The 25950-nt window shown below is 39.4% G+C and overlaps 1 protein-coding gene across 2 annotated transcripts in view; it reads right to left on the bottom strand.

Moving 5' to 3' along the window:
• The window catches only part of LOC133622051 (segment polarity protein dishevelled homolog DVL-1-like), an 87651-nt gene that overhangs the window by 37336 nt on the left and 24365 nt on the right, over positions 1–25950 (bottom strand). For both annotated transcript variants that reach the window (XM_061984594.1, XM_061984602.1), the window contains exons 2-4: positions 17335–17404; positions 15386–15507; positions 8712–8830 (exon numbers count right to left, since the gene is read on the bottom strand). In XM_061984594.1, coding sequence (XP_061840578.1) covers positions 8712–8830; positions 15386–15507; positions 17335–17404 — 311 coding nt within the window. The remainder of the gene's footprint in view (positions 1–8711; positions 8831–15385; positions 15508–17334; positions 17405–25950) is intronic.

Below are 25950 nucleotides of genomic sequence, written 5' to 3'. Positions count from 1 at the left end.
TTAAGGACCTCGTCAGTTAAATCTACCCATGTAAAATGGAACCGACCAAGAGGAGTGTAATTTGCGACGACCGTTTTAAAGATTGATTTTGAAGAAGAAGGGCTTTGGTCAAAGTCTTGATGGAAAGAAAGGGTCTAGCCAAATGCGATCCCAAAAATCAGAAGCACCCTTGAGGGGCAAAATAGTCAGAATTAGCATAAAAACTAAGAAAGAAGAATAGACCAGGTGGTAAAAAACAAGAGACATTCTAATTGACGTTCTCTTCTACTGATGTTTTCCTCAAGATGCTTGTGGTAACACCAGCTATCTTGTCTATGGAAGAACAGGAACGTCTGGAAATGGGGATTCTTTCATGTTTTATTTTTGCTCATAATGTTAACCATATCAGTTTTGAAGAAATCATAGACCAGGGCGACAAAAACATGCATAATCAAAATAGTGTGGATAAAAGACATGTGAAACTGTCTATGCAAGGGGTGTCAAACGCGTTTTATTTGACGGCCACATCGCAGTTATGGCTGCCCTCGGAAGGCTGCTTGTATCAGCGAATAATATATGAATTTGCCAATGCATTTAATTTTCATATATAATTTTTACGTACACCTTAAAAAAATCTGTACATTTTACAGTAGAAAAAAAATGGCAACTCAGTCACGAGAATTTTACTCTAATATAAACAGTGTTTCTACCACCTTTTTACGAAAAACAGTACCACTGTTTTGTTTTTTTATTATGGCAATTTTACCGTGAAAAAATGTGGCACCCTTTTTTTATTTACAGTAATACACCGTAAAAACAACGATAAAAAAACTGGCAGCGGAGTCACCAAAATTGTACCGTAAAGTGTTTTTTTTTAAAACATATTACGATAAATGGAAAAACAGTATGACTTATTTTTTACAGAAAAAAACTGGCAGCTCAATTGTCCGAATTTTGCAGTAAAATTTATGGTGGCTTTTACAACATAATACTGTAAGTTAAAAATGGATGGATGGTTGGATGAAAATAACTATCACTGTTTTTTACGGTTAGATTTTGTCGACTGAGCTGCCAGTTTTTTACTGTAAAAAATGTGGTACTGTTTTTCCATTTACAGTAATACATCGTAAAAACAATAGTAGATTTTACAGTAATATAACTGGCAGATCAGTCAACAGAATTTTATCGTACAAAATAAGCGATACAGTAACATGCTGTAAAAACCACTCTACTTTGTACCGTGAAATTTCTTGTCATTTTTACAGGGTACAATTGGATGGATAACTTGCTTTAAGTCAAGCATATTTTTAAATATGTATTTTTATTTTGACAAAAAAATGTTTAGTAAGTATGATAATATATTTGTAGCAATATTGGATACTATTTAAGTTTAAAAGATATGCAATTTAATTTTAATACATAGTTTTTTTCCAGTCAAAACAGAAACAAAACAAATACATTTACCGGTAGTAAGAAAAGATCAGGTACTTTGTCGACGCCTGAGTTTGACACCTGTGGTCTATGCCATCCGCGTTATCAAAACAAAAAAGTGCAATTATTGTCATTAAATATGCTGCAAAGTAACGGTAAGAAAATGTTTTATAACATTTAAACAACAAATAAAAACAATTATTGCTAACCGTTGGTTAACGGCAAATGCATAAAAACATCACAATGTAAGATGCAAAAGACAGATAGGCTGGAAATTTTCAGCTACATATTTGTTCTTTGAAAGCACTAAAGCATGTATGGAAAATCACAAGCACAGTCACAAGGCGCTCAAACATGATGACAAGAGAGATCTATTTGTTTCCAACAGCCTTAACCTGACCTGATCTTAAGATAAGAGGCGCATCGCACACATTATTGACCCATCCAGATGGGCTGTGCAGTGTCTGACATCAATAGATTTTTATTTCATGTGGTGTAATGAGAAGCGCTATAATGGTAAAAACAATATGCCCAGCACATGTGATTTTGACCACAGAGCTTATAAAGCAGAAAATTAAGAGCTGCTGCTTCACAAATCTCTTTAGTGGACACATTTAAACAATTACACCAAGAGGATTTGCACAAAGATGACAAAATAATACGGACATGTAGTTTGGCTGGTACCCATTAAATTATTACTACACATAAAAATGAATGATTAACTATGGAAAGGTCAATCCATTGTGAAATAGCTAAATATTCTAATATCCCCAATACAATAACTAGACTTTAAAGAGGCATGACAAAACGCAGCATAGGAAAAAGAGTGATAGTGTGGTTATGATTGCTTTTTACTGTTAAAGGTGCCATATGTAATATTTTCATGTCAAGTCATCACTAAATGGCCCTGATATGTCAAAAGGCATTAATAAATCATGTTCTTTTTGAATATCTCTATAACTGATAACGGTAGTTCAGCCAGGATATGCTCATTTCAAAATTAGATTTACAGCCCCAAAATATCGTTATTGTTTTATTTTCAATGCCCCGCCCTCCACCGTTTGACCAATTAGAAAGTCAGTGAGTGTGTCACATTCAGGTTGCCAACTACGCACCGCCCTCTTTGTCGAGATACTGCCACTGGTAAAATTACTAAACATGTCAGACCTTAGTAAATCTAAAAGGCGGTGTTATAGTTCTCAACTTATTCATAACAAAGCCAGGAACAAAACGAAGATTTGTATCGGGGGTGCCTTTGAAAGATGGAGACGATTGAAGGCGGAGAAGATTGTTTCATCTGATGCCAAACTTGCTAATTTCCTCCTTGATAGGTAAGAAATGGATTTACATTTTCTTATTACTTGTAATAAATGGAAATTGACATTTCGTATGTAAACTATATTGTCCAATACAGTCTATGACAGACCCGGGCATTCTGCGGCCCGCGGGCCACATCCGGCCCTTTGTGCGTCCCTGTCCGGCCCGCGTGAGGCCAATCATAAATTACAAAATAAATTTTAAAAAGTATCTATGTCGAGTGTGCAATACAACGGTGCTGCTTTTGTTTTGAAAAGCGTTATTTATATTACTTCTGTGTGGACGTATGCGCGTGTGTGATTGTGACTGAATGTGAACAGCGGCAATCACAATTTACAAAATAAAGTTTGAAAAACATCTATGTCGTGCGTGCAATACAACTGTGCTGCTTTTATTTTGAAAAGTGTTATTTATGGGCGTATGTCCGTGTGTAACCTGTGAGTGAAGGTGCACAGCGACAAGTGATGAGACGCTAAAAAGAGAAAAGTTGATGACAAATGCTGTGTTTCCAACAAGACATGGACTGCCAAGTATTTCTTTACATAAATTAAAGGTAAAGCCGTGTGCTTAATGTGTGGTACACATGTTGCTGTGTTTAAAGAAAATAATTTCAATCGCCACTACAGGACGAAGCACGAGGAAAAATACCGGAATCTGTCTGATGAAGAGCGTGCAAGGGAGGCTGATGCGTTGATGGTAAAACTGCAAACCCAACAAGGACTTTTTGCCAAATTTCACACCCCCAGAGATGCAGCTGCCAGGACAAGTTTCATAATTTCTCACAAAATCACCAGAAAAAGTAAGGCGTTTTCTGACGGAGAGTTTATTAAGGAGTAGTTATTGGACTCTGTTGCACTGATAATGCCCGGAGACTTTGACTGTTTTTCGCTGGCTTTGGATGAGAGCTGCGATGTACGTGACACCACCAAGCTGCTCATCTTCTTACGTGGGATAACTGCAGACTTTCAAATCATGGAGGAGCTGGCAGCCATGCAGTCAATTAAAGAGACAACCACAGGTAATGACTTGTTCACATAGGTAAATGCCTGTTTGGACATGTTAGGACTGAAATGGGACAAGCTGGTAGGTGTGACAATCCAATCCATCCATCCATTTTCTACCGCTTATTCCCTTTGGGGTCCCGGGGGGCGCTGGAGCCTATCTCAGCTACAATCGGGCGGAAGGCGGCGTACACCCTGGACAAGTCGCCACCTTATCGCAGGGCCAACACAGATAGACAGACAACATTCACACTCACATCCACACACTAAGGCCAATTTAGTGTTGCCAATCAACTTATCCCCAGGTGCATGTCTTTGGAGGTGGGAGGAAGCCGGAGTACCCGGAGGGAACCCACGCAGTCACGGGGAGAACATGCAAACTCCACACAGAAAGATCCCGAGCCCGGGATTGAACCCAAGACTACTCAGGACCTTCGTATTGTGAGGCAGATGCACTAACCCCTCTGCCACCGTGAAGCCCACAATCCAATCCAATCCACTTTATTTATATAGCACATTTAAACATCAAAATGTTTCCAAAGTGCTGCACAACAATATTAAAAACAATATTCAAATATTATCCTTAGCTCCACCAATGACCAGTGTTGGGTTAGTTACTGAAAACCAGTAACTAGTTACAGTTACTAGTTACTTTATTTCAAAAGTAACTCAGTTACTAACTCAGTTACTTACACCAAAAAGTAATGCGTTACTGTGAAAAGTAACTATTTAGTTACATCTTTTTTTCTTCTTCTTTTTTTAAAGCTCCCATTAATGCCCTTTTTGCCTTCATTTCAGTACTGTTATTGCACTGGAGAATAATACAATCTGTTGATCAACTTGACATACATTTTTATTTTCCTTTTAACATGATTAATGAAAAACAGTGCAACATAAAAAGGCATTCCTCCTTTCTTTAAACTTGGACCAATGACCATGAATAAAAAACAAGTTAAAGTGCAACATAAGAAGGCACATCATCTTCCTTGAAACATAAAGCCTGACATCTGGAGTGATGCTGCTGTCTTCCACACTTGGAGCCATGGATTGTAGAATACTTGTTTTCAGTGGCAGGATCATTGACACAGATGGTGAAGTTTCAGTGCTCAGTAGAGATGGAACACTTTTGAGGGGTTTAAGCACCTGGAGGACCTCACCTGCCACTCTCACATCATCATCAGACAGGGTGACATTTGTCTTCAGGGTGTTGTGGGTCAATGCAGAGTATATAGCTGCCTGCTGCTCCAACATATCATAAGTGGAGTTCCACCTCGTTGGGACATCATGTATGAGCAGGCAGCTTTAGCATTTCTTGCTTTGTCTTAAGCACATGAGCAGCTGTTGTGCTTGGGTGGAAGTAAGAAACCTTCCTGATCCTCCCAAAGAGGCGCTCCATCCTATTGACTGAGATTCCCTTCTGTGATGCCAAATTCACTACATGTGCAAAGCACCTATCTGTGGTCCCAGTCCTGCCTCATTCTCTGTAATTATTTGATTTTTGGCATTATCACGTGTGACTGGGATATCTTTATCTTCCATTCCTCCACTGCTTGTGTCAGTACCTGCGCAAGGTGACTCTCGTAGAGGGGGCGTGTCTTCTCATCTCCCAGTCTGCTGTGATGAAGTGAGCGCTTATAGTTCCGCTGGACGTCCACCCGTCTGTCATGAGCGCAACAGCTGATGCTCGGGATAGTTCATCCACAACTTTTTTCTTCTCCTGCTCATAAAGATCTGGCACAATCTTATTGCTGAAGTGGGTGCGCGACGGGATGTCGTAACGTGGTTCAAGCACGTTCAGCATGTGTTTAAAATCCTCGTTTTGCACAACCGAGTCTGCACTTATAAACACACCGATTCAATGGCGGGGGCGTTCAAGCTCCTCCGTTACTCCGCTCGCCATGACCACGCTGTGTGTGGACTGAACGTGCCAACAACTTTTTTTTTTGTTTCATATATCAAACCGCGGATCACGTGATCCGCGGTTTGATATATGAAACAAAAAAAACTTGTGTGCCTCATCCCCTCCCCACACCCACACACATACACACATAGACCGTGCCTCTTTTCTTCTCTCCGGCTTGTGACAGAGGAAGATTCAGAAGAACGACACCGCAGCGCTTCTGTTTCTAGCCGATACTACATCAAAAGTAACGTAAAATAACGCAGTAACGCATCATGTAGTAACGGTAACTAAATTACTGAATAAAAAAAAATAACGCGTTAGGTTACTAGTTACCGCCGAAACTAACGGCGTTACAGTAACGCGTTACTTTGTAACGCGTTAGTCCCAACACTGCCAATGACTGAATAAAAACAAAAAATAATTACATATAAAACCAATATAAAAAACAATATAAAATAAATATGATTAAAACGATTTTTAACAACAGATTGTTGTCCAAATCTGACGGGGAAAAATGTTGGATAATGCAGGATAAAGTGACAGAAATTAACCATATGCAGACATGGACATTTTTGCATTGTATATACATCAGGAAGTGTTGTGTAAGACAGTGTTAAAAATAAAACCATCAAAAGCAATCTGCTTTTGTATAAAGTTAAGTTAGGTTAAATGAAATTATTATTATTATTAATTATTATTATTATTATTATTATTTATTTTACGGTATATCAAAAATAATACTGAACAAAATGTAATTGAAATTTTGTCAATGTGGCCCTCCAGCAGTGCTCGGGTTGCTTATGCGGCCCCCGGTAAAAATTAATTGCCCACCCCTGGTCTATGATCTAGTCCAGGGGTCGGCAACTCGCGGCTCCGGAGCCGCATGCGGCTCTTTGATCACTCTGATGCGGCTCAGCTGCATACTTGCCCGCCCCCCCCCCCGATTTTCCCGGGAGACTTTCGGATTTCAGTGCCTCTCGCAGAAAATTCCCGGGATTGATATTCTCCGATTTTCACCCTTACAATAATAATAAGGTGGTGCCATGATAGTACAGCATTTAGCGCCCTTTACAATCTGTATTAACAGCATGCCAGCTTAGTCTTTTGTTATAAGAATCTTCTGCTTGCACACTAAGTGACAGCAAGGCATACTTGGTCAACAGCCACACAGGTTACACTGACAGTGGCCATATAAAACAACTTTAACACTCTTACTAATAATGCGCCACACTTTGAACCAAAACCAAACAAGAATGACAAACACATTTCGGGAGAACATCTGCACCTTAACACAACATAAACACAACAGAACAAATACCCAGAATCCCATGCAGCCCTGACTCTTCCGGGCTACATTATACACCCCTGCTACCACCAAACCCCACCCCCAACCCTGCTCCCTCACACATCAACAATTGACTTGGTAGTAGGCTATATGATTTATGCGCAACTTGGTTTTTGCGTAATGTTGGTTGGCTCATAGAATCGCACTCTGCATTGAAAGATGGTGATTGATTGATTGATTGATTGATTGATTGATTGAGTCTAGTTTATTTCGAACATGAACACACTTACAGTACAATACATCACACATAATTTCATATAATTTTTTCTTTACATCATGTCCGAAAACAAGTAGGAAGAAGCAAAGCTTATTTAATCCTACCCCTTTTTACAAATATACATGTTCATTTACTGTCTTCTTTTTGAAACACAATTAGATTAGAAAATGATTAATACAGCAGTGCTTGCAATATATAATTAAGTCAGTCATGATAAACATTCTGAGATGAAGAATATTCCATTTTCAAAACGGTTGAAGGTATTTCTCATAATTCTTCTTCCTTGTACTTTGTAAGCACTATTAATTTGAACAACCTCTTAAACTGGATCATATCAGTACATTGCTTAACTTCTTTGCTTAATCCATTCCTTAGTTTAATTCCACATACTGATATGCTAAAGATGTTGAATATTGTACGTGCATACAAATGTTTTAAGTTAATTTTTCCTCTAAGGTTATATTTCTCTTCTTTAGTTGAGAAGAATTGTTGTACATTATTGGGTAGCAGGTCATAGTTTGCTTTGTACATAAATTAGCTGTTTACAATTTTACCAAATCGTGGAGTTTCAATAGTTTTGATTCAATAAATAAAGTGTTTTTATGTTCTTTATATCCAACATTATGTATCAGTCTAACTGATCTTTTTTGTAACATGGTTAGTGAATGAAGTGCACATTTGTAGTTATTTCCCCATATTTCTGCACAATAAGAAATGGTAACACTATATACATAATATATTTTGATGGTGGTCCGTGCGGTCAAACTAGACATTTTAGCAGGGTAATGCCAACAATCTGTCCCAACTCTCGACTAAAATATTACTGCCTAACTCCACAAATACATTTGGCTAATCAACAATAGTAAAATGTTGCATAATTACTAGGAAAACTATCTTGCAAGAAGCATAAACAAGAGAAACCTAGAGCATAGGACTCGTCGATTGCTATTTGAAGTTCCTTGGCGTATGATTCGGATTCGGCTGCGTATCTGGCAACATCAGTCATGGAGAGTGGGAGGGGACTACAGAATTTTGACTGTGATTGCAGTACCATTCCAGTCCACATTACTACATATGGCCCCTTTAAGGCAGTGGTCCCCAACCTTTTTGTAGCTGAGGACCGGTCAACGCTTGAAAATTTGTCCCACAGATCGGGGGGGGGGACAAATATTTTTATTTTATTTTTTATTTTTTATCATAAAGAAATACAATCATGTGTGCTTACGGACTGTATCCCTGCAGACTGTATCGATCTATATTGATATATAATGTATATATTGTGTTTTTTTTGTTGATTTAATACTTTTTTTTTTTTTAAACAATTGTTTTTTTTATTTCTTGTGTGGCCCGGTACCAATCGGTCCACGGACCGGTACCGGGCCGTGGCCCGGTGGTTGGGGACCACTGCTTTAAGGTACAAAACAGCACATTACCTAAATATACAGTGGGAATTAATATGAAGAGGAAGCGAAAAGTAAAATGCCCAATAACTGAACTTTGCTCAAAAGTCATACTTACTTTCAGTTTCACGAGCTCTCCTCCGAGTGCGCTCTCTTTCACGTTCCCGGCGGTGGCTGAGGAGAGACTCTGTGCCTGTCTCGGTGTCGAGGCCATCACGACTGCTCACCGCGTTGGCACTAAAACCAGAACAACTTTAGTCAGAAACTGAAAGGTAGAGAGGGGTGAGGTGTGTTTTGACCTACACATATTGTAAGCACCTACCACAGTTTGTAATATTATCTGCATCTTTAGGACTTTCAAATTTAGTACAAACCCCGTTTCCATATGAGTTGGGAAATTGTCCACCCATCCATCCATCTTCTTCCGCTTATCCGAGGTCGGGTCGCGGGGGCAGCGGCCTAAGCAGGAAAGCCCAGACTTCCCTCTCCCCAGCCACTTCGTCCAGCTCTTCCCGGGGGATCCCGAGGCATTCCCAGGCCAGCCGGGAGACATAGTCTTTCCAACGTGTCCTGGGTCTTCGCCGTGGCCTCCTACCGGTCAGACGTGCCCTAAACACCTCCCTAGGGAGGCGTTCGGGTGGCATCCTGACCAGATGCCCGAACCACCTCATCTGGCTCCTCTCGATGTGGAGGAGCAGCGGCTTTACTTTGAGCTCCTCCCGGATGGCAGAGCTTCTCACCCTATCTCTAAGGGAGAGCCCCGCCACCCGGCGGAGGAAACTCATTTCGGCCGCTTGTACCTGTGATCTTGTCCTTTCGGTCATAACCCAAAGCTCATGACCATAGGTGAGGATGGGAACGTAGATCGATCGGTAAATTGAGAGCTTTGCCTTCCGGTTTAGCTCCTTCTTCACCACAACGGATCGATACAGCGTCCGCATTACTGAAGACGCCGCACTGATCCGCCTGTCGATCTCACGATCCACTCTTCCTTCACTCGTGAACAAGACTCTGAGGTACTTGAACTCCTCCACTTGGGGCAGGGTCTCCTCCACAACCCGGAGATGGCACTCCACCCTTTTCCGGGCGAGAACCATGGACTCGGACTTGGAGGTGCTGATTCTCATCCCAGTCGCTTCACACGCAGCTGCGAACCGATCCAGTGAGAGCTGAAGATCCTGGCCATATGAAGCCATCAGGACCACATCATCTGCAAAAAGCAGGGACCTAATCCTGCAGCCACCAAACCGGATCCTCTCAACGCCTTGGCTGCGCCTAGAAATTCTGTCCATAAAAGTTCTGAACAGAATCGGTGACAAAAGGCAGCCTTGGCGGAGTCCAACCCTCACTGGAAACATGTCCGACTTACTGCCGGCAATGCGGACCAAGCTCTGACACTGATCATACAGGGAGCGGACCGCCACAATCAGACAGTCCAATACCCCATACTCTCTGAGCACTCCCCACAGGACTTCCCGAGGGACACGGTCGAATGCCTTCTCCAAGCTGTTGGGAAATTGTGTTAGATGTAAAAATAAACGGAATACAATGATTTGCAAATCATTGTCAACCCATATTCAGTTGAATATGCTACAAAGACAACATATTTGATGTTCAAACTGATAAAAAAAATTGTTTTGCAAATAATCATTAACTTTAGAATTTGATGCCAGCAACACGTGACAAATAAGTTGGGAAAGGTGGCAATAAATATTGATAAAGTTGAGGAATGCTCATCAAACACTTATTTGGAACATCCCACAGGTGAACAGGCAAATTGGGAACAGGTGGGTGCCATGATTGGGAATAAAAGATTCCATGAAATGCTCAGTCATTCACAAACAAGGATGGGGCGAGGGTCACCACTTTGTCAACAAATGCGTGAGCAAATTGTTGAACAGTTTAAGAAAATCCTTTTTCAACCAGCTATTGCAAGGAATTTAGGGATTTCACCAGCTACGGTCCGTAATATCATCAAAGGGTTCAGAGAATCTGGAGAAATCACTGCACGTAAGCAGCTAAGCCTGTGACCTTCGATCCCTCAGGCTGTACTGCATCAACAAGCGAGATCAGTGTGTAAAGGATATCTCCACATGGGCTCAGGAACACTTCAGAAACCCACTGTCAGTAACTACAGTTGGTCGCTACATCTGTAAGTGCAAGTTAAAACTCTCCTATGCAAGGCGAAAACCGTTTATCAACAACACCCAGAAACGCCGTCGGCTTCGCTGGGCCTGAGCTCATCTAAGATGGACTGATACAAAGTGGAAAAGTGTTCTGTGGTCTGACGAGTCCACATTTCAAATTGTTTTTGGAAACTGTGGATGTCGTGTCCTCCGGACCAAAGAGGAAAATAACCATCCGGATTGTTATAGGCTCAAAGTTGAAAAGCCAGCATCTGTGATGGTATGAGGGTGTATTAGTGCCCAAGACATGGGTAACTTACACATCTGTGAAGGCGCCATTAATGCTGAAAGGTACGTACAGGTTTTGGAGCAACATATGTTGCCATCCAAGCAACTTTACCATGGACGCCCCTGCTTATTTCAGCAAGACAATGTCAAGCCACGTGTTACATCAACGTGGCTACATTGTAAAAGAGTGCGGGTACTAGACTGGCCTGCCTGTAGTCCAGACCTGTCTCCCATTGAAAATGTGTGGCGCATTATGAAGCCTAAAATACCACAACGGAGACCCCCGGACTGTTGAACAACTTAAGCAAGAATGGGAAAGAATTCCACCTGAGAAGCTTAAAAAAATGTGTCTCCTCAGTTCCCAAACGTTTACTGAGTGTTGTTAAAAGGAAAGGCCATGTAACACAGTGGTGATCATGCCCTTTCCCAACTACTTTAGCACATGTTGCAGCCATGACATTCTAAGTTAATTATTATTTACAAAAAAAAACTAAAGTTTATGAGTTTGAACATCAAATATTTTGTCTTTGTAGTGCATTCAATTGAATATGGGTTGAAAAGGATTTGCAAATCATTGTTTTCCATTTATATTTACATCTAACACAATTTCCCAACTCATGGAAACGGGGTTTGTAGATCCAGTCATTGTTCTGCGATATATGCTGCGTTTTCCACTGTCATTAATGACCACATAGCCACAGACCGTGTTACTCTGGACAATGCTGGCATTAATGAGCCCTATTGAAAGCCCAGATGGTGCCTACAGCATGATTTGAAGCATGACACAGTGGACAGAATGACAATGATGATGTGCAGTGCGAGAGCAGGTGTGTGTAGAGCAATAAGCAGACAGTGTTCCTGGTGTCTGAGAGAAGTCATGGCTGTTATGGAAAGGCTACAGGGCAGATTGTTATTCTGTCAGAGCATCAGAGATGCTGTGGCCGCAGGCACTGATGGGTCAAGAGACTTTACGAAACCTGACGCTGGTGAGAACTCTGCTCAACATTGTCAGTTTAGTGCCTGTCTGTCACACACACTCTTTGGTATACATGTTTCTTTCAAAATGCATATCTATGCCCATACATACATTGGCACATTCAGTGTGCATTAACAGAAGGAAATATGCATCCACAAGAAGCTAACAATTACCACAATACTGTGGTAACACTCTGAAAGGAATTATGATCAATATGCAATGCTTACAGTTATTACCTCCACCCGGTGGTTATCTCCTCTGTGTGTTAGTCAGGCGTATTTTCATTGACATTTCAAAAATGTCCGTTTTGCGTTTTTGTGTGTGCGTGTGCATGCGTGCCTGCGTACGTGTGTATGTATGTCCGCTAGCGGCCCAACAGAGACAAAGAGAGCGGATAACTGACGAGCGTTCACTCTGTTTCTTTCATTCATGTATAGAAAGCGAAAAAAGGTTGTGGGTGGATTTTCATCCAACTTTCAGGAAATGTCCAAATTGGGATAACGAACAAGTCAATTCATTTTCGGATTGATCTGTATCATTTCTAGTACGATGCCTTACGTTAGGTTATGAGCTTGTGTGTGTGTAGGTTTGTGGACCCGCCTCCAACCACAGAGACAAAGAGTGGATGAAGGCTCCACTCCGTTTCTATCATTTCGTGATAAAGAGTTAAAAAATATTCAGGCATATTGTAAATAAACTTTCAAGAAGTGTAAGAAATGGGATAAAAAACAAGTAATTACTATTTGGGGGTGATCCGGATCGCCATCAGATTGTAAGAGGAAAAGGGAGGAAACGATCAAACTGTCAATAGATGGAATTGATATTGAAAGGGTTTCTGAATTTAGATTTTTAGGAGTGATACTGGATGACGGCCTGACATTGAAATCTCATATTGCACATGTATGGAAAAAGATGTCTAAAAATATTTTTATATTAAATAAGGTAAAATATGTGTTAGATTATAGGGCAATGCGTATATTGTATTGTGCACTTATATTGCCATATATCAGCTATTGTGTGGAAGTGTGGGGGAACACATATACGAGTAACATAAAGGCATTGTATCAACTACAGAAAAGAGCTATAAGGATTATTCATAAGGCAGATTACTTAGAACACACTAACATATTATTTATTAATTCGGGTTTATTGAAATTACAGGAGCTAGTAAAGTTACAGACATTATGTGTCATGTTTAAGGCTAAAAGTAAAACATTACCAGCAAATTTACAAAAAATGTTTGTCATCAATTCTGAGAATGAAGAGCATAGAAGAAAAGGTCATTTCAAACATCAGTATTCAAGGACAACTTTAAAACAAATGTGCATATCAGTGGTGGGGGTTAAACTATGGAATTCTCTTTACAATGAGATAAAAGATTGTAAAAACATATTCCAATTGAAAAAAATATATAAAGACAGCATAAGGACAGCCATAAGTGTTTACATTTTGCTTTATATTTATTATTTTACTTATTTTTTGCCTGGTTTTGTATTTGTTTTGTATCATCCCGTGAGGTGCATATTACTTCTTTTGTTTGTTTTTTGTGTTCGGTTTGTACTTCATGAAGTTTCGCACTTGTGTTTTTTTTTTTTTGTGTGTGTTTTTTTTTGTGTTTGTTTTCGTTATATTTGGATGTATTGTTGGTTTATAAATCATTAAGACTACGTATTATGTTGAAGGGGGCAGGAAAATATAAGATTTGTTTCTTCATCCTGCTCCTTCTCAGGCATTGGTGTGTAAATGTATAACTGAATAATTGTGGTATAATTGTCTATCAAAGATGCACATCAATGAAGGAGATGAATAAAAATTAAATGAAAATGAATGAAAAAGATTCAAGATTTATACTTTACAATTGGGAGGTAGGGCCTGGCGGAGTACTGCGCTCTCCAAGTGCTTTTCTAGTTAACAATGCTAGTGTTCGCAGCTAAGGTTAAAGCAAGTGTGTGCGTAAATCAAACCAGAGTCACAGTAGAGTATGTAGGTACATTTCTACTCTCAATAATTATGGATGAGGGCAACGACCGGTGGTGTCTGCCTGGCCATGAGGCTGTCACTGCTTCTTAATCCACGATTAGATTATTCAAGGCTAAACTCCAGCAGTGAAGAAATGCCCAACCCCCTTTTAAATCCACCAGCCCCTTTGCTGCCAATGTCCACCCCCCCCCCCCCCCCTCTTGGGAAATGGAGATGGGTGCTTTTAATGTCTGTTAATCCGGATTACTGGGCAGAGACACATCAGTTGTGTCCATTCTCAGCCCAAAATACCTACTCTGCAAGGTCATCAAATAAAGCCATTCACACCAAGGAACACATGAACTGCCTGAATAAAGCACAAAAGGAAAATTAAAGTGGTAATATTATTCCAGCTATTTAGAGAGAGCAGTAAAGGCTGGAAGAGTGGATTCATCTCGGAGAGCGAGGAGGTTCACTATAGGGAATTCACCACGCGGCGTCTCTGAGAGAAAGGCTTGCCTGTCTGGCTCAAAGAGGAAAAGAGAAAAGGACGAGCAAGGAAGAAAGGGGAGGGCGGGGGAATAATGATGTGAAGGTTGATGCACTGTCAATTTGAACCACAAGGTGGCAGAAGACCTGGCTAGAGCTGAGCGGGAACAATAAAATCATCAGGGAAGCTGTCAGACAAGCAGCAGGGAATTGCCCAGAGAGGGCAAACACGAGCTGAGATGTCAAATGCTGGATAAAGAGATACACCAGGACATGACATATTGCTTGTTCTCAATATAGAGCTTTGGCCATATTGCATTGGCCCTGCAGTGCAAACAACCCTCACCCTAATACCCTTAGCCCTTCAAGCTATATTTAAGCTTGGACCACCTCCTTTAAAAAGAGGCGGAATGTTCTCCAGGTACTGGCATCTAAGGCTTCTAAGAACGCCACATGAACGCCTGTTAGGTACATATGGACGACTGTTCTGAGTGGATACTGCTTTTTAATGAGGGATAGTTGCTATAACGGCTATCTAAAGGCTGCACCGGCGGCGTGCACATCATTTTTACATTTATGAGCGCCTTTCTCCATTGTGAACAAGTGTGTGTGTGCGTGAGCGTGCGTGTGTAAGCAATTGTGTGTGTGTGTGTGTGTGTGTGTGTGTGTGTGTGTGTGTGGGGGGGGGGGGGGGGGGGGGGGGGTTGGTTGTGAAAATAGTTGCCCTGGAGTGTATTTCGGTACTTCAGCTTTAGCACATATGTGGTATATTCACAGGCAGGCGCAGACCAAGTTCACAGTCAACGAAGCCTGTGATGTTTCTCTGCACTGAGCTCAAATGGGCACACTGCAGGGTAAAAGGTCACCCAGGATTGTGATCTTAAATGAATCTGCCACTGTCTGGCGTGTGTTTTTAATTGTGCATAAATGACAAGCAGCGATTGGCCTACTCACTGGAAAGACGGGGGCCGGGAGTCACCGATCCCGCCTGTTCTCTCAAGAGGAGGTGGGAGCTCCGGGTGGCTCTCTGTGCACTGAGATCCTCCATCAGAGTGAGCGCTCTCTGCTAGCACTAACTATGAGAGGGAGCAAAAGATAGTTTTAGAAAAAAATGAAAGATCCTGCCACACAAATTATGAGTCAATGCTAGTCAGCAGTCTTGAGCCCCACAAGGCAAAATCCATCCCACACATCTATACATTTCCTACAGAGCTATATAGTGATTCTCCTTTCATCTGAGCGTCAATAATAACTGAAGAAGAAATAGGACTAACAATGTTAGTAAATGTATTATTCTATTGCATGTGATACAATTCATTGGTGCCACAAGTTTACAGTACATGTGTGCAGTAAGGACACTCAGGAATTCTGCACATCCCTGTGTACTAACGGCGCAAGCTACAGCACGTTGTTATTTCCATGCTCATGACATTTCAAATTAAATGTGCTTTTATGATACTCAAGAAACAACATGCAATAGCAAATACTATTTTGACCCTAAAATAACATTGTGAATGGATTTTAGAAACGACCCAGAACAACGTTTATGTCTCTGCAGTACACTTTTAAACTTGCTGCATGCTAAAATAACCAATGTTTATTCCAAGACACAATGTTATAAAGCAACCAGTTTGTTTCGTTTGTAGCACATGCATTGAAATGCAAATGTATTTTGTATTGCTGTCACTTAGCAATGGCTTAAAATCAGACAATTGAATGTGGGACTTTAGAGCAAAGAAATACCACTCTACTTAAAACAAATGTTACACGTAAGAAAAGATAATATCTAAGAACTGATAATACAATTACTCATATACCGGTAATATTGAAAAAATGGCTGAATCCATGCAATTTTCCACAAGCCTACTAGCCTCATTTACTATTTGAAAAAAATATCAAAATACATTACAAAATATTTCTCCTCTGATTTTCTGAATGGCGATATATGAAAAATATATTTAAGTTGGGACATTTGGTTATGCAGTTTACTTGGTTAAAAATAGTTTATTCTTAAGTGGCAAATCCACCAACTACAATAAGAAAATAATTGCATCTGTAATTGAGTCATGAGTAAGTGGGTGAAAAATAATTAATATAAAACCATTAAATAAGTGATGTTGGGCTGCTGTGACCCACGTTGTGTAATCAATAGTTGCTTCAACAATGTTTCAATACTACTTTGTACAGTGAGCCTCAAGGCAGACAATAAAATAACCACCAGTCATAATATGAATGTTATCTTATACTGTAGATTAACAACTTGTTGTTGCATGCAAAACCCGAATAATTGGCAATTGTAGGCTACTCTAGCAGTAGTACTAATTCTTAATTTCAATTTCAAGTGATAAAACACAAACTAGTTGTGAGACTTGTGGAAAGAATGGAAGCCGCTTTATTATTTACACTACCGTGACCAATAAAATACCACATTTGTATGCTGGACAAAACCCCCCAGTTGAAAGCCACTGACAAAATTAAATGTGCAGCCTGCCATTCAATCTTTGTCATCAATTTTTAGGCCACAGCTTTAACCCATGTCTTTAGTCCTGAATGAGAGTGGGACGGTTAAAATGTAAATTCCCAGCTATCATGACAGCTTGATTTAATTTGCCATCCTCTATTGTCCTCTGGAGACATTCTGGTAATTCCAGAACACTATAAAACTACTGCAGTCAACAGAATTACAAATAGGTTGCACTGGCGGGAAGAGATCTGTTTAGTGGTAAAATTGATCAAGTGCTGAATGTATTTTCTAACGGTTTAACATCCAATAGCAAAAAAGAGACCAATACAGTAGTATATAAGCACAAACTACAAAGTGTTTAAAAAAAGCTCCATGGAGGTGGTCATATTTGCATGCTCCACAAGTGTTCTACACAAACATGGATCATCATATCACTTACCCAGGACACCACTCTCCCGTTAAAGCAAGGAAGCCTGGCGTTGTCATCGGAAATCTCTTCTTTGACGACCCTGTGGAATAAGCAGAAACACACAGTCACTGACAATATCATCAAGACGTTGCAAAGGGAGTATTTTGATATTTTAACTGATCCAGTCAAATATTTTAAACTAAAATGTATCTCTATCAAGGCCAAAACAATCTTGAATTGGATCAACAAAATTATATACAGTAAAGTACCTAATAAACCTACAGCAGTATGCTCATTTGCTGCACATGCCTGAATTGTGTCATTATGTTTCAGGCCTCTTTCACTGAGAAATTAAGGGATAATTTAAACTTCACTAACTTCTTTTTGTTTGTTCTATTTTCCTAATGATTCAAACAGAATTAAACAATCAGCAATTTTCAGCATACAAACAGCTCTTCAAAAATGCTGGGTATTCCAAAGATCTATTTTTTTGAACGGAAATTTGGTGTTGAGGAAACATTTTTTTTCCATTGGTAATTTAATGGTTTATGGTTTAAGCCAGTTGAATATTATCGCTATTCAACATTATGTATTATTCTAACTAACCATTTGTGTAACACGGTTAGTGAAATAAGTGTACTTTTGTGGTTATTTCCCCATATTTCTATACAATAACTCAGATATGGTAACACTAGCGAGCAGTAGAGAATATGAGGTGATTTTTGTTCCAGTACATATTACGCTTTATTCATTATTGACATATTTATTTTATATTTTTATATGAGATTTCTAATAATGTTATCATCTATTAATACACCTAAAACGTTTTTTTACCCTGTCAATGTCTACTCTATTTGTGTTTGACTTTCTCTTATACTGTTTCTAAATAGCATTATTTTAGTTTTATTAAGGTTAAATATAGTCTGTATTGTCAAACCATCTCTTTAAATGTGTTAATTTCTTCTGTCATTATTTGTATTAGCTTCTGTATGTTCTTTCCTGAACAAAATGTAGTCATGTCATCCAAAAATATTACTAACTTTAAGTCCTTTATATAGAGCAGACCTGAGCAATTATTTTGACTCGGGGGCAACATTGAGAGGAAAAAATGTGTCTTTGTAAATATCCATCCATCCATTTTCCAACAAATTTAGCTGAACTGCACCAATTTTGTCAAGAGGAGTGTTAATAAATTCAACCAGAAGCTTGCCAGAAGCTTGTGGATGGCTACCAAAAGCGCCCAGTGAAACTTGCCAAGGGACATGTAACCAAATATTAACATTGCTGTATGTATACTTTTGACCCAGCAGATTTGGTCACATTTTCAGTAGACTCATAATAAATTCATAAAAGAACCAAACTTCATGAATGTTTTTGGTGACAAACAAGTATGTGCTCCAATCATTCTATCACAAAAAAATAAGAGTTGTAGAAATTATTGGAACCTCAAGACAGCCATGACATTATGTTCGAATCGCGATTCTCACGTTGTGCGATTCAGAATCGATTCTCATTTTTTTTAAATCGATTTTTTTTTAATGATTTTTATTTTATTTTTTTATTTTTATTTTATTTTTTTATTTTATTTTTATTAATCAATCCAACAAAACAATACACAGCAATAGCATAACAATGCAATCCAATTCCAAAACCAAACCCGACCCAGCAACACTCAGAACAGCAATAAACAGAGCAATTGAGAGGAGACACAAACACGACACAGAACAAACCAAAAGTAGTGAAACAAAAATGAATATTATCAACAACAGTATCAATATTAGTTACAATTTCAACATAGCAGTGATTAAAAATCCCTCATTGACATTATCATTAGATATTTATAAAAATAAAAAAAAATAAAAAAAATAGTGTCACAGTGCCTTACACTTGCATCGCATCTCATAAGCTTGACAACACACTGTGTCCAATATTTTCACAAAGATAAAATAAGTCATATTTTTGGTTCATTTAATAGTGAAAACAAATTTACATTATTGCAATCAGTTGATAAAACATTGTACTTTAACAATTATAAAAGCTTTTTACAAAAATCTACTACCGGTACTCTGCTTGCATGTCAGCAGACTGGGGTAGATCCTGCTGAAATCCTATGTATTGAATGAATAAAAAAATCGTTTTTGAATCGAGAATCGTGTTGAATTGAAAAAAAAAAAAAAATCAAGTTTGGAATCGAATCGTGACCCCAAGAATCGATATTGAATCGAATCGTGGGACACCCAAAGATATATATTATATATATATATATATATATAATGTGTGTACATATACCGGGTATATACGCGCGTGTATGAAGTGTTGTGTGTCTGGGGATGCACGGAGACAAAAGTGTTTGCACGGGAGGTAAACCTGTTGTAATTGGGCCGTTAAATATCTTTAGATTGGCAATACAAGTTAAAAATAGCATCAGACTTTGTGTGACTTCTTCTGGGTGTTACTATACAATATATTACATTCATTTGGTCACATTTTCAGTAGACCCATAATAAATTCATAAAAGAACCAAACTTCATCAATGTTTTATGTTACCAACAAGTATGTGATGCACTCACTCTATCACAAAAAAATAATAGTTGTAGAAAGTATTGGTAACTCACAGTATGTGTGCTTGGGTCCCTTTTCCAGAAAAAACTATTTAAAAAAACTCACAAAAATGTCTGAACTTGTCAAATCTATTGTTAACCAGTTTTTCAAATCATTTTGGAAAATTGTGGACGTAAGGAAAAAGGTTTAGCGTTTGTAAAATGGTGTTTGTCTCCAGTATTAAAAATCGGTACAACTTTTGTTATTTTCATTTTGTTTGGCAAATTGCCTGTTTGAAATGATAGATTACTGATACACACTAAATGTTCTGAAATCTGTTCAATAACCTTTTTATCGTTTCCATATAAATTCTGTTACAATCAGTTAAGGTCTTACATTCACAATTTTGATTATTTCCTCTATTGTCACATCCGTGAGGAACATTGAGTTGAGATATCAGTCTGTGGTGTCATGCAAGTTCTCAACTGACATAAGATTTGGAATCCTCTCCCTCAGATTTGGTCCGATATTTACAAAGTAGTTATTAAAGCTTTTAGCTCCTTCTTTCATATTGTAAAATTTAAACATTTCTGTCTGAGAAGTAATGAGGGTCATTTTTATTAATGCTGATTAGGATGTCCCATGTTACTCTCATATTGTGGTGTATAATGTGTCATGGTTCTACAATAGAAATATGTAATTTACACACTCAGTACGTGTCCATTAACTCAATTATTGCATATTTCTCAAATAGTTCGGCTCTAAATAAGCATTCTACACCTCATGAAAACACATTAATCGGATCGTGTTCGGTTTTTGAAAAGTCGGACTAACACACCTGGATTATGTGATTGGAAACCATCTCTCTTGAGGGGTGTGTTCACAGAGGGAACCTTTCGTATCCGGCATGCGCCAGTCTCAACATGTAGGATACAACCCGGAAGCAGATACCATTAAATAAAAACGTGGGCAACAATGTAATGAAAAGTAGACTGTGTATTTGCTTCACAAATTAAAAGAACAGAACATTTTAAAGTGTATCGATGGTAGAAAAATAGAAACGGAAATTGTATGTATATATATATATATATATATATATATATATATATATATATATATATATATATATATATACATACATACATACATATATATATATATATACATACATACATATATATATATATATATATATATATATATATATATATATATAATATTATATTATAATAATGTGTACACAAACCTCTTCATGATGCATTTGTGTACCCTAACCCGATTAACAATAACTGTAATCCACACAACCGGCAAGATAGTCCAGAAAAATATCAAACATTCATCTGGAACAGTATCGGCCAGGGCATGAACGGTCTTTTCCTTTGGATTTAAAACTCCTTCCATCAATCAACAGAGTCTTATGAATGAACTCAGAGACATTCAAAAGTTTTGTTTCCATGATTCTCCGTCCGAAAATTCTCCATGCGTTGATGTGTGGGGGGGGCAGGGTTGGAGGGGGGGGGGTTTGGTGGTAGCGGGGGTGCATAATGTGGCCCGGAAGAGTTTGGGCTGCATGGGATTCTGGGTATTTGTTCTGTTGTGTTACGGTGCAGATGTTCTCCAAAAATGTGTTTGTCATTCTTGTTTGGTGTGGGTTCACAGTGTGGCGCATATTAGTAAGAGTGTTAAAGTTGTTTTATACGGCCACCGTCAGTGTAACCTGTATGGCTGCTGAATAAGTATGCCTTGCTGTCACTTACGTGTGCAAGCAGAAGCTGCATACAACATGTGGCTCGGCTGGCACGCTGTTTGTACAGGTTGTAGAGGTTGTTAAATGCTGTGCCATCACGGCACGCCCTTATTATTGTTGTTTGGGTGAAAATCAGCAGACATTCGAGAGAATAGTTGCCCTAAAATTCGAGAGACTCCCGGAAAAAACGTGAGGGTTGGCAAGTATGACGCTGTCAAGCGCCATTCATATAAAACTCGCGGGCCGCACTAACATTAAATTTTCATATTAAGGTGCGGACCGCGTGTCTGAGACCCCTGGTTTATACATAGCACAAAGCAAAAAAACTTTGTATGCAGTATTATTTCATTTTAAATTTCAAAAGAGTTTTGTGGCTCCCATTGTTTTCTTTAATTTGTGAAACTGGTCAAAATGGCTCTTTGAGTGGTCAAGTTTGCCGACCCCTGGTCTAGGAGGTTGCTGCAGGTGTTTGTTTTGATCACATGTATGATGAACTTGTATTGCTGGCCTTTGTATTTTGTTAAAGCTGTGAACTGTCAAAGGCCATCAAGTTTTCCCCCTGGGCTGTCAAAGTTCATGTCATCGCTTGCTAACTGGGGCAGGTGTTTTAGCTTGGGGTAAGTTACATCTGATATCACACTAGTAGGTTCCCACTTCTCTGTTAGCGCTTTGAGTATCTAATAATAGAAAAGCGCAATATAAAATCTAATCCATTATTATTATTTATTACTAGTATTAGCGCCTGTATCTATCTTGAAGGTCACATGAGTGTCTCTGATGGTTAGTTTAACAGTCCATAGTGTATTAGTGTCTGCAATGCAGGTGTACTTTGTTTTAATCTCACCTAGAAAATGCCTGCCACTGTAGTCAGCCTCCTGCCCTACTGTGATTACCTCGTTCACCCTGGCGGAGCGGCACACAACAGCGAAGTGTCCAATCTTGTGGCAGTTTCTGCACTGAGCATTTCCGGCTGCACAGATTGCATCTTTGGGGTGATCCTTGCCGTACCTGAAGCATTTGCCCCTGTCACTGCAGTGTCCTGGGCTAGCGGTGTGAAAACTGCCATGCTTTTTTTCCCTTTCCTCTGTGCTGTGGGGTAGGAGTTGTGCGTGCTCGTGTTCACGTCACTTCGCTGAAGTAGCTAGCGTCGGTCGAGCTGGCTCTAGCCTGCTGGCTTATTTGTCATTTTATCTGCTCCAATTGTCTCACAATCTCTACTGCTCTTTCCAGTGTTAGGTCTGCTGTCAACCGCAGTTTTTCCGATAACTCCTTGTCCACAGTACCGATGACCAGTTTATCCTGAATGTGCTCTATCTTCGCCGAACCGAACTGGCAGGTCTCCGCTAGCTCGTAGAGGGTACGAATATATTCCTCCGCCGATTCACCGTGCTTCTGCGCTCTAAGATAAAAACGAACCCTCTCGGGAATAACGTTCACTTCAGGAATAAAGTAGGTGTTAAATTTTTCCAACATAGTCATCAGCATCTTCATATTCCGCAAACACATAAGTGTTGAACACTTTCTCAGTGTCTTTGCCAAGCGCATAGAGCAGCGTGCTAACCTGAACGTCCGCGTCCTTCAGGTTTTAACTTTGTCACCATGAGGTACCTTTGAAATCGCTGCCTCCATTCCGGCCGCTGCTCCGGTCGAGTAAAGTCCAGTTTCTCAGGAGGATTGAACTTTTCCATGATCCGCGTCTGAGTCATTTTATTTCTGACACCGTGTGTTAGTTATCTCTGAAGAATAACTGGCAATGTTGCTTCTTGTTGACACTCTTTATTTCTCCTACAGCTCACACACCAGCAGTAACTTACCACACCCCCCCGGAACTCCTCTCTCGACCAGTACACATGAACTAATACCAATGCGTGCATACACAAATCAGTCCCCAAATTACCACACCCACGACAGTCACACGATTTCTGTTCTGTGTATTGTAAGCAGAGATATAGCTTGTTGTTTTTGTATTTAGATTTTTGCTAAATCTTTGTAACATGAATGAATATTTCATAATTACAGTTTAAAAAAAACACGTACCTGTGATGACATTTATGTTCTGCAACAATATACAAACCAGGAGATCCTTCGATGCAACATCAGACAACAACCTACATATGCGTGTGCACGTACAGCTCATGTGCGATTTTGTGCACTTCCAGAGGAAGAGACTGGGAGGAACTATCAGCAACCTCACGCAGATTTGGGGGTGGGATTTACAGTTTGAATTCTGCCTGGTGACACAAGATTCAAGTACCCCAGCTTTAAGTGAGTAAAGTAAAATAAAGAGTAAAATAAAATAATGTTACTGTTATCAAATTATATTTTCCCATTACAGCATTTATAGGTACTGGTTTTTAAACAACATATATATATATTATATATATATATATATATATATAATATATATATATACATACATACATACATACATACATACATACATACATACATACATACATACATACATACATACATATATATATATATATATATATATATATATATATATATATATATTCATTTATTTATTTATTGAAATAAGTGTAACACTTTAAAAAAGTTTTAGTCTGGATTTTGGGTGAACCACAAACGGAGACGTAAATCTGAGCTTTAGTGCTGATTCTTACTCTTGGTGCTACTGGATCCTAGTACTGCCTTTGATATAGTGAATCACCCAATTCTTTTAAATGGACTGATCACAAGTGGTTCGCTTTATATTTCTCAGACAGAAAATTATTGGTAAATATGGCTCAAATGCCATAAACAGCCATAAAATCACATGTGGTGTCCCACAAGAATTTATTTTAGGTCCTATTATTTTTAATATTTATTCCACTTGGCAGTGTCATCAGTAGACATGGGCAACACGCATCTGTACATTTCCATGTCTCCTGATAACACAAGACCAATTGATACGCTTTCTAAATGCATTTTAGATAGAGAGAGAAACATATAATGTAGGTAAACTACAAGAAATGTCTTTGACTTCATCACTCCAAGTGACATTTTTTTGGGTGTCGTTTTCGACTCATAGCATAGTTTTATACCACATATAAAAAGTATAACAAAAATAGTTGTTTATCATCTTTGAAATATAGCCAGAGTTTGCCCTATTCTCTCTCAGGGCAAAAGTCAGCTGCACGTTTCCTGACAAAGACCAGAAGGTGGACCCACATTACACCAGTTTTAAAATAACTGCATGGCTCCCCGTGTGTTTCAGGGTCGATTTTAAGGTTCTTCTTATTGCTTATAAATGCTTTTATGGTATTGGGCCGTAGTGCTGAGATCCCAGGACTTGTCACAAACACAAAGTCACGGGATGACATCGTTCCATTATTATGGCCCCCGTCTATGAAGGACCTGAGGAGTAGGGATGATGTTCGTTAAGAAATTATCGATGTCAATGCCATTATCGGATCCTCTTATCGAACCGATTCCTTATCGAATCTCTTATCGAATCCAGGTAGGTTCTTGTGTGTGCACTGAGTTCCAAAAGCCGTAGATGTTATGTGACTGGGCCGGCACGCTGTTTATATGAAGGAAAGGCGGACGTGACTGAGGACAGCATGCGGACGTTAAAGGGTGAATGTTTCAGGTGAGAGAGGACGCTAAAGGCACGCCCCCAGTGAGTATATAGTGCTGCTATGTGCGTTGTAAATAAAAAAACTGCCAACAAACACATCACCAACATGGACGAGGTGCCGCTCACTTTCGACATCCCGGTGTAGCACACTGTGGAGAAGAAGGGGACCAGCACGGTAGCAAATCGATACGCACAACGGGGCAAGAGAAGTCGGCTTTTACTGTTGTGCTAGCTTGCTATGCTAATGGTCAGAAACTGCCACCTATGGTGATTTTCAAGGGGAAGACGCTGCCGAAAGAAAAGTTTCCACCTGGAGTCATCATTAAGGCATGACAAAGGAACTCCAACCGCTGGACATGGCTGTAAACAGGACTTTCAAAGTGAAGTTGTGAGCGTCATGGGAGCGATAGATGACAGACGAACACAGCTTCACGAAAACTGGGATGCAGCGTCGGGCGAGTTACGTCACAATTTGTGAATGGATCGTGGATGCTTGAGCTAACGTGTCTGCTTGCACTGTTGGTCGCACTTTCGCAAAAGCCGGCATCTTTTCCGAGGAGTCCCACGGCAACGAGACTGACTTTGAAAATGACGAGAGGGAATCTGGCGTGTTTGATGGAGAACTTGCCCAGCTGTTCATTTCGGACACAGAAGATGAGAACTTTGATGGATTTGTGGATGAGGATTGATCAAAAAATAATGTGAGTACATTGATAAATACTTCAATAAAGTACAACCGATCTCAGCTTTGCTCCTGCTGCCTTTTTAAAACAGC

This window comes from Nerophis lumbriciformis, linkage group LG01, assembly GCF_033978685.3.
Source record: "Nerophis lumbriciformis linkage group LG01, RoL_Nlum_v2.1, whole genome shotgun sequence".
Taxonomy (NCBI): Eukaryota; Metazoa; Chordata; class Actinopteri; order Syngnathiformes; family Syngnathidae; genus Nerophis; species Nerophis lumbriciformis.
The sequence above is the reverse complement of the archived record's forward strand: the minus strand, read 5'-3'. Positions and strand labels throughout refer to the sequence as shown.